Genomic DNA, 10,286 nt, shown 5'->3' on the forward strand with positions numbered 1-10,286 from the left:
TATATATATATATATATATGCTCACTGTTTTTTAGAGCCTACCATAATGTTCTGTGTTTCCTTAACTTTCTATGGTCAAGTCCTGTGGTTTTATCTCCAACTACTAAAACAGAAGAAATAAAATGCAGATTCTTCTTGTAGATTCAGTTCAATTCAATTCAGGTTCATTTATACAACAATAAATCACAACAAAGGGACTTAAAGGCACTTTATACGACAAGGTAAAGACACTAGAGCGTTCTGGAGAAAGCCCTGACAATAAAATAACCCCCCACCCCCCCATAAGCAAGCACTCTGTGATGGTTGGAAGGAAAAACTCCCTTTTATCAGGAAGCAACCCCAGCATAACCAGGCTCAGGCAGGGCAGCCACCTGGCTGTTCAGGTAAATAAAATAAAATGCAAAAAACCCTCTGACAAAACCTCAGAAACTTTCCATATGAGCTCAGTCTTTGTTTGACTCTCAATAGAACAGAATGAGAATGGGGCGATGTGATGGGTTGGTAAACATGGAAATGGTAAAAGCTCAAGCTAATACAAGCCCTTTAATGAAAATGACAGGAAATGATTTATGGTACTCTGTAAGGCTCTCACCACACCTAAGAATGTAATAGAGACTATATGTACCAGTAGTTTTACATTCCAGTTTGCGCTTTCTAACAACGTGGGTTAAAGGTTAAAGCAGGTGGAAAAAGCAGGTAGAGCTTAAACAGTGAAAACATCAGTGGAAGGCTGAGCCCCCAAATCTAATACATGAATGCCAAACAACATAAAAAAAGGGCAGGGCTTTTGAAAGCTCTGCAGATCTATTGTAGTACAAGAAAAAACAAACAAGGCTTAAGCTCAAGATTTCAACATCAACTGTGATGGATTAATGATTACTACAGTTAACGATCACTGTATTGATGTTATATGTGAGTTAAAAAGGAAGGGAGTGGAGCCAGAGCTAAAATTAAAGATCTGATGCAATCAACTAGCTCAATAACGAGTTGAATTTCTCACAGCTATCAAAAATAATTTGTTCATTAGCTCTAATCAAAATGCATGGACTCAAAGAATGCATGCTCTTTGAACTTTCCAGATGCCAGAGTGACTCATTCCAGTTAGTCGAAACCAGTTTTACTATCTAACCACAGCCCGATGGGACAGTATAGCAGGAGACTTGCCTTTTACACTTCACTTGCCATCTATGGTGTATCAATACCAATATAGCAGGATGATGTCATCGAGGTGGACAATCTCCACACTCTGATTGTGAAAATTGTGTTACTTTAGTTCAGCTGACCCTGGCTCTTCCACTGTTAGGTTTTCATATCTGCTAGATCAGTGACAATTAGTCCTGGTTGTGCTCTGGAGGTCTGCTGAACAACAACTTAAAGCAGGTGGAGAATTGATTCACAAGATTCTACACCAGACTCACCGAGGCTGCAGACTAGAACCATGACTGCTGCTGCCAGCAGCAAATTCATAAAAAGGTTTATTTTTATCATACTGGGAATGAACAGGTATCGTGGGAAAGGTCCTGCCTTTCCCACAATACCTGCTTGACCCCACTAAAGAATCCAGATCTGTGGGAAACTGTGCTGGTTATCAGCCAGTTAGGCCAGCAATAGAAAGCAAAGCCAAAACACAACAATCACATTACTCTATGCCTGCATGCCCTGAAATAATGTAACCTCGTTATCATATCAGGGATAAATGAAGTGCCCAAGCTTTGTTTTCCACTTCCCAAGCTTCTATCTTTAAAATAGACAGATCGATGGTGAAAGCCGCTTCGTCAAATTACAGTCTTGTTTAGCTGAATACCAACATTTCACGTAGGCGTAAATGGAAAATGATGCACTGTCTAGGTAGACTTTTCTATCAGCAGGAGGTGTAACAGCCAACATACTTAACCTGTTAACATGCCCTGAGCTTAACAGCGAAAATAACCCTCTTCTACAGTGCAACAAGGAAACTGCAAGTCTAATAAACAAGTGCATATCTGACCTGAAATTTACACATGAACTCCTGTGTTTCCCTCTAAGCGATAAAAGAATATCAGGTGGAAGTTATTATCGTCCCCGCGCTGCTGCTCTTCGGCACCCTGGTCACCTTAGTGCCTCTGTTTATACTGAGGTATTGCTGTGATCGTAATCGGACACGGGTCAGAACGGCCCAGCACTACCACAGCTCATCACATAGACAGACAGAGAGGCATCACCAGCAACAGCATAGCACCAACCACCACCACAGTCATCGCACCAAGCACCAACATCACAGATCTCATCTGCAGGGCATTGATGGTGAGCCAGCATGCAGAAGTCTCTTTGTGCACATTTAATCAATATTTTAACTTTTTTCATCTTTACATGCACATCTGCTTAATGTCCACTGGTCTTTCCTTAAACAGCGCCCCCTGGCATCAACCCACTGGAACATGAAGAGCTGCCAATGTCTGTTACACAAGTGCGGCAGAATGTCAGGCCAACGATGGCTGTAGCACCACAGAGGTCCACAGAAAGGCATCATGAAGCCTTCAGCCAGGTTGCTGCACTGCCGCAGACTTTCTCCATCCACCCTAATGACACAGTCAACTTCTACAGAGCACGCACGGACAACAAGAACGTCGTGCTGAGGGTGCTGAAAGGTAAACTGAGCTGCTTGAACCAAGTTTTGGTTTTGCAAAGTATACCTGCAAAATGGCTTACAAACAAGGGTTTTCCGTTTTTTGTGTCCAAAATGCTTTTCAAAGTCAAAAATGATAAATTATTGACAGTAACTGGAAATGTTAAGTCTAACTCTCTTACCAAATATTTATTTTTCCCCAGAAACAGCCACCAGCAGTGAGAAACAGAAGTTTTTGGGGTTTGCTTCCTTTGTGTCTGGATTGGGGCCGCATCCCTTCATACCTGCGCTGCTCGGCGTTATGTCAGCGCAGTCGCCTTTAGTCATGGTGGTGGAAGAGCTACAGCAGAGAGACCTGCTGGGCTTCCTGTGGAGATGCAGACAGGTAGAGCAACCTATTAGTTATTCATGATGCTGAGCATGCTCTGGGAGTAAAGTTTACAGTGCAGTAACAAGAATTGCCACAGTGCATGCAAAGTAAAAGGATCAATAACACAATTAAATATAAAACAATAACATTATTTAGTATTTAGTATTTAGTTCCAAATTATAATGTAATGGTTTCTCAAGTTTAAAATAGCTAATTGAGCAACAAAACAAGAAAAATAAATTAAGTCACAGTTTAATGGTAAAATACATCATTCAACCCAAGAGTTTGGCTGAAAACCTTTTGAGGTTAAACATAAAAAACACTATTTACCAACTAAACATAGTAAACGGGATAAATACAATATTAATCACATATTATATAGAAGGATAATGTTTAGCTTATGAACTCTAAACTTAATGGTGACTGAAGTAATTACAGCCATCTGCCTGTGAGGGGCAGTATAGTGCAACGTAAGCTGTTTCTGAAAAGATTTGAATAACCTGACAGTTACAGTGTCCTCGTCTAGTGGTGTACGGTTTAGGATAGGAGCTAATTATGAACATCCATAAAGAGAGATGAAAGATCTCAGAGCTTTTTATCAAAGTGAATACTCACTAAGACTGATTGTTTATAGTAACATATCTACTTTCTGAATGTAACGAGTCTGACACATTTACATCTTTCTCCCACTGAAGGATAACTCAGGTTTACAGTCTTCCTGTGGCATGACAGAGAAGAGGATCTTCACCATGGCAGCACAAGTGGCCTCTGCTCTGGTTGGTTAAACAGCTGTCTGCCCTTCCAACAGTCTGCTTCACGATCTTTGAGCAAACTGCTTCCCAAGAAAACTTTATTTGTAAAGCACTTTAAAAACAGCAACTACAACTATGGATTCAGTGAAAGCATAAATACAGTATAAATTATTACACACAGTGCAAAACAAATATATCTGAGATGCATTCATAAGAACAAGAAAACACATATTTTAGAAGTGTGCCAAAAACTTGTTCAAACTAAAAACATTACATAGAAATCACATTTTTACACCCAAATTTGAGCCGGCAGACTGAACTTCACTGAGAAATCAGAAGTTAACCAAGCAAACATTCAGCCCCTAAGCGCTGGATGTTAATGTTGTGAAGTCTGGCTTATGGTTTTATTTCTTTTATTTATGTATTTGTAGTAATGGACATCTCCTAAAGGCCCTCGTGCTCACTAACTCTGAAATTGTCTGAACATCTTCTAGGACTACCTGCACAGTCAGAACTGTATCCATGGCAACGTGGCAGCCCGCAGCGTTCTGGTTGGTGGAGACATGACAGCTAAGCTGTGGGGGTTCGGCCCGGCCCACCGCAGGAGAACCCAGGGCAGTTCAACGGGAGAAGATACAGTGACTAAGAAGTGGCAGGCGCCTGAAGTGTTGGCCATGAGACCCATCACTAAGAGCAGCGACGTGTGAGTGTCCTCTGTGAGAATAAAAGATTCCCGTCAATGGACAGAGTTGTCAAAGACTGATTCATGTCCCAGTCCATCCCTGGATGCTAGAAGTCCAAACTAACAGCACATTTCACTGTGTTTACACTCAGTAAGGTAAAAGGAAGAGCAAGAAAACTGACATGCCATTCTTGAACTTTTCTAACAGATGGTCCTTTGGCATCCTCATCTATGAAATGGTCACATTAGGTAAGTATCCTTCTTTCTTTTTTTAAAGAAAAAAGAAAATTAAAGGGTGATGAAATTCCCCATTAGTTCTGTGACATGTAAGGATTTTATAGTCTCTCTCCTTTTACTGGAGTTTTGGGTGGAGAGAAATTTTCTAAACCTGATACTGTATACAAGTGTGTTTCTCATAATTCAATACTGGTGTTATGCTAAAAAGTGATTTCCCATATTTAGACTTCTATAAATGACTTTCTGGCCTATAATGTATGAAACATATGTCAGTGTGTCCCCCATGAATGATATCAAGTCACCTTAAAAAACAGACAACATTCCTGTAGGGGCCAAAAAGGACTGGAAAACAGTCCCTTTTGCAAAAACAGTTATTTTAAGAATAGATAAATGTATTAAACTCTATTTATTTATAAATCCTATTCACTAAAGTCACTTGATCAATACACACATTAAAAAACCCAAACAATGGAAATTACCTTTCTGGCACAACACTGGCTGACATGGTCAGTGAGTGTGCTCTGTGACAAGATTGTATACTCCAACCTTTCAGGTGACCCACCATTTGCTCAGGTCCCGTCGTCTGAACTTCTGCAGCATCTCCAAAGAGGGAGTCACCTCAAACGACCGGACACCTGCTCCAACTCACTGTAAGAGCAACAGCAGACCAGCAGTTTGCATCACTCACTAATCATCAGCTTATACAAAGATGTCCAACCTTTAGCCCGTGACTGTTTAGGAGACGTTTCTGAGCTTTGTTCCCCCCCCATGTGGGTTGAAAAAAAGAATTCAGTCTTTTCGTTCAGGTGTGCCTACACTGGGCTGCCTCCACCCACCCACCCTTACACCATCAATCAGCAAATTAATTTATTTTTGAGTGCATCTTCTTTTACAGTCTCACACGTCTGAACAGTCAGCGTTTGGGTCTGCTTGGTAAACTTTGGCTGTATACTAATAATCAGAAGCAGAACCTGAATGTTTTAGCCATGTATCATTCATACATTTACTACAATATTTGCATATTTTGCATCATTGTAGCCTTTTAACGATTTTTTTGACGTTTTCTATGGTCATTGAATCTATTTCCATTTAGTTTAAACATTTCAGTTAATATTTAGGGATAATTTATCCCTACAGACACGATACTTTTACCTGCTTCTTCCAGTTTTACTAGCTTTTGGTCACACTTCTTTCCATTTTTGTTACCTATTTTCCGACGTCTCAGTGGAAATATTATGTTTAGCTATCAGTTTTTCATACCAGTATTCGTATGCATACGGTTTCACAGTTGTTTTCTGTTTTCACGCTGGTGTAGGTACTCCATTATCAGGTCATGCTGCCACTTCAAGGCCAAGAGCCGGCTCTCCACGTCGGAGCTGATTAGGATGCTGAAAGCCGGGGAGAGCTCAGCCAATGGGAGGACAGCTCTCAGAGTGACTGAGCCATTCATATTCGAGAAATACTTGAGAGAGGCGGGGTTTGCAGAGGCGTACAACTATGCTGTGCTCTGATTGGCTGGTTGTCATCAGAGGTAGTGGCACGCCGATTTTCATGAAGGACCGAGGACTGGTGCAAGAACTCTCGCAGAAACGTGCACATTATAATTGTTGTTTATAACGTTTTTGTATTTGGTAGTATTGTAGGAAAACGTGCATGGCACAAACACTTTATATTTTAAAGAATAATATATTATTCAGTGTAAAAAATACATTTACTCTGTCAAAATTATTGCCAAGAGATATAAAAATAATTTTTTTAAAAAAATGTAATGCATGCTTTAATTTTATCGATGAGGCCAGCTCCTACTTGATCTCTAGATTGCATCACTACAGGTCAGAGGTTTAAAGGATGCAAAAAGACTAGCACAAAACTGCCACTGATTTAGGAGGCATGTGTGACCAGCACAAGAAAGAGAAAAAAGAAAGAAAGAAAGAAAGAAAGAAAGAGGTGTACATAAAGTTATTGTTTCTTTATTCAAGTCATCCACCTGGAAACTGGAGCTGGGTGCATGTGTTCCTGATTGAGAGGTGTGCTAACACAGGCAGCTGTGGCCAGTCTCACCTCTGCTAACTGGAGTCAGTGCCGTGGACCTCACAACTGTTTCTGTACTGTGGATGTGCCCACAATCTTTATTTATTTATTTTAATTGAATTATCTGAATTTTAACGTATTTTCAACTGCTATCGGGAAGAAGCACCTTATAGATTCAAACCAGTTCTATTTCAGGTGTTCTATATAATAAAATAAAATATCAGAACCTAAAAATATGTGTTTTTGCACATAAGCCTGTTAGGTTAGGATCATGAGCTGTAAGGTTTATCAACACAACTTGTTAAAGCCAAACTACTGTATGGTCCCAACATGGTCTCTACCGACTCCGAAACAGCAACACGGCTGAAGCCAAAACTAACCACGGAGCCTTTAAAATGGCTGTAGCTACTGTGATCGTATGACATCATGACTACATTCATTTTTCATTTACAGTCTATAGTTTATCACAGCGGTCTCCAACCTTTTTTGCGCCATGGACCAGTTTATGCCAGACAATATTTTCATGGACCGGCCTTTAAGGGGTCGTGGATAAATACAACAAAATAAAACTAGTACAGGTACCGAAAAAAAAGAAAATTTATTCATAACACACGTGAAAAGACCCAGGAAAACAGAGTAAACGATAACAAAATAACGCTGAAAACCAATAAAAACCCTGAAAACCATACATTTCACACCTGAGCCTCAACTCTCGCGGCCCGGTACCAAACGACTCACGGACCGGTACCGAGGCCCGGGGTTGGGGACCGCTGGTTTATCACATCTGGGACAACAAACCTGAAGGGACTTTCTTTAAGACAGCACAACACCTCAGCCTGAACTCAAGCCGGGGAGAGGAGTTAAAAACACAAACATTAAAGTTTCAATGATGCAAACTGCCCACTGATGATCTGCACTTGTTACACTTGGAAAGCAACAGTGCAAACCGAAACCATTACTCAGGCTAACAAACAACAAAAAAAAGCATCACAGCTTTAAAACAGTTTGATTATTTATTTGCATGATAGTATTAATTACCTCTTCTTGTGAAAACCAGCCCCTCTAGATTTTGCAGATTTTGGAAATTATTGCAAGCAAAGACATTTGATTCCAAGTGGCTTCCTTATTTGTATGTATACAGATTTATATATAAAAGAACATTTTTTGCTGAATTCACTGTTCTTCTGTGAGAAAAGTGCTACTTTTTGGGATGTTGAAGACTAAACGAACAATGCTGCAATGGTCTGATTTTGGACAAATGTTGTACAGGTAATCACAGCTGCATTTGTGGCTCACCTCACTTGAAATGAGGCGAAATTCGTTTTTTTTTTTTTTGGCGTTTAGAATGAAGATTTAAAGACTCCAAAATCCTGGGGAAAGTGAAATATAAGCAAACATCATCAAGATTATTACCCTTTTTAAAAAAGAAAAAGAAAAACAAAGTACTGGAATAGCCACAGTCACTAACAATAAAGCCAAAGATAGCTAGCTAGCTAGAAAGGTAAATACTGTTGGTAGTTACACGCTATGTGACAAAGCTATGAGGAAGACAGCAAGTTGATCCTTGATCAAAGTAGCTACTATTCAGTCACGCTTTTTGGGAAAAGCAACACATTTCATTGCTTAATCGAGAGTTGTAAAAAAGTAAGCGCAGATATAAAACAAGGAATGATATGAAAGCAGTAAAAACCGACAATCCTCATCTAAACCTATCGTTGTAGAGACTAGTGAGAAAGGCCACGAGGTTCACAGAGAGAGAACATGAGAAAAGTCCTACAGTAAAAAGCTTCAAACAAGGCAGTCCAGCAAACAAATGTGCATTTAAATAGAAAGGCAAACTTTACACTTATTACAGTATAGCTTCAAGGTTCACTCATTCACACAGTCATTCATTCATTCAGGCGTGATGTCTTATTTCTCCCACATCCATCGTAGGTCCACGTGTGGCCAGCAACTTCTCTTGTTCACGAATGCAACTTAAAGACACTTTAAAATGAACATCTTATTGTCAGAACTCCTCTCTGACAGCATCTCTCCACAAAACCAAACCGGTGAACTTGCCTTGTAAGTGCACTCATGCAGACCAGGAGCAGCTGGTGGTACCATTTGAGTAATCTCACAAACTGCTGACAGGTGAATAATCACAGAGTTGACGTGAACTTCTCTGGTAAAAAGCTTAAAAACAGTGAAAAGCATTCAGCAGTCGAGCTGATGTTCTCTGGATATAAAACAATACGGTAAAGATGTGAGAAAAAGTTATGCAACGTCCGTATTTTTACTTGAAGTATGAAATGCTCTTTGAACCTTGAGGGATTAGGGTTTCATTTGGACTCTGGTGTTTCTGCACCCAGTACCCTGTACTCTCACAGTACCCTGTAGCGCAAAGAATAGGCTGCCTTCAAAATAAAAGTGCCATTGTATACTCTTCTCAAATAATTAGAATGCTGGAAGTACGCAATGAAATTCATGTCTTTGAAGGAACGCTGAACTACATAAGAAAAAGATTTGTGACTTCACTTTACAAAGGAAGTGCTATAGAAGTGCTTCCAAAGGTCTTCCTTCCAAATTCCTGTGCAAAACTAAGCACAGCTGTTTTCTTCTGTGTGTATCTTCAGACTTTTAAAGGAAGTTTAACGAAACGAAAATAAATCACAGCCTCGGTCTACGGTCAGAAAAAATAACGAGCAAGTACTTCAGGTTCAACGAGTCTCGTTTGCAATTAAAATACATTCAAAACCTTCATTTACATTGATTTTGAGCAGAATTTGGTGGAACGTGCACCTTCATCGAAATAAAATCGCACATTTGAAGGATTTTTACAACTTGTGCGAGAATCTGATGTGAAACGGGATGAGATTCCACTTCTGCAGTCCCAGAGTCTTTGCCGTGTTTGGGAAATGAACTGTACTTCAAACATTCACCTGCAGGACTCTCGAGCTCCATATCTGACCCGCAGGCTGGTGGTGGATGCCCGGGGGGGCTTCACTTTTAAACTTTGCGGATTTGTGGTAAAAACACCGGTCAGTCTCTTAGGCTGTTGATGTGAGCGCAGATCTTGAGGGCAGGGCCAAGCTTGATGTTCATGGTGGACATGAGATGCTCCTCCTTCAGCAGCAGCAGCGCCTGTCCATCAATTTCCTGCGACAGGAACTGGGAGGCGAGATCCTCGCACCCTGAGAGGACGACGGATAAAAGCACAGGTGGACAAAAATGCAAAGGTTGAAAATTATGGTACATTAACATCAATTGTTGCACTTGAATATAAAAGCAGAGCAACACAAGATAAACATCAGCAGTAGCCAGAAACCAGCTAATTCAGGAGCACTGCCATTCATTTTCCTCTTTACCCCCACTTCCATCATCTATCAGTTCAGGAGTTCACAGATTCCACAGAGGGAGAGACGCTGGAAGGGCTTTAAAAATACTGGTGGCCACCATGCTACCCCTCTGCCTCCTAGCACACACCTCTATGGTGCCAATTTCAACATCCTGCATCCCCTTGCCCTCGAGTTAACTCATTCAGAAGATAACTCGACCTCTGACCTTGACCGTGAAGTCGAGCCTTTTATCTTTATGTGAATCAGTGCTGCATTATAAGATCAAAAATCA

General features: G+C 40.5%; 2 protein-coding genes across 3 annotated transcripts in view; one reads left to right on the plus strand and one right to left on the minus strand.

Annotated features, from left to right (window-relative positions):
- styk1a (serine/threonine/tyrosine kinase 1a) overlaps positions 1-6,320 on the plus strand; it is a 9,910-nt gene extending 3,590 nt beyond the window's left edge. For both annotated transcript variants that reach the window (XM_005745184.2, XM_005745185.1), the window contains exons 3-10: positions 2,026-2,283; positions 2,391-2,627; positions 2,809-2,990; positions 3,671-3,751; positions 4,222-4,430; positions 4,618-4,658; positions 5,200-5,296; positions 5,962-6,320. In XM_005745184.2, coding sequence (XP_005745241.1) covers positions 2,026-2,283; positions 2,391-2,627; positions 2,809-2,990; positions 3,671-3,751; positions 4,222-4,430; positions 4,618-4,658; positions 5,200-5,296; positions 5,962-6,157 — 1,301 coding nt within the window. In that variant the 3' untranslated portion in view covers positions 6,158-6,320. The remainder of the gene's footprint in view (positions 1-2,025; positions 2,284-2,390; positions 2,628-2,808; positions 2,991-3,670; positions 3,752-4,221; positions 4,431-4,617; positions 4,659-5,199; positions 5,297-5,961) is intronic.
- A 1,129-nt stretch (positions 6,321-7,449) lies between these two features.
- Positions 7,450-10,286, minus strand: part of LOC102213876 (polyhomeotic-like protein 1) — a 15,429-nt gene continuing 12,592 nt past the window's right edge. Inside the window, exons 14-15 of the mRNA XM_013913858.1 lie at positions 10,214-10,263; positions 7,450-9,850 (exon numbers count right to left, since the gene is read on the minus strand). Coding sequence (XP_013769312.1) covers positions 9,699-9,850; positions 10,214-10,263 — 202 coding nt within the window. The 3' untranslated portion in view covers positions 7,450-9,698. The remainder of the gene's footprint in view (positions 9,851-10,213; positions 10,264-10,286) is intronic.

This window comes from Pundamilia nyererei, unplaced genomic scaffold (assembly GCF_000239375.1).
Source record: "Pundamilia nyererei isolate P.nyererei 1_Seehausen unplaced genomic scaffold, PunNye1.0 scaffold00155, whole genome shotgun sequence".
NCBI lineage: Eukaryota > Metazoa > Chordata > Actinopteri > Cichliformes > Cichlidae > Pundamilia > Pundamilia nyererei.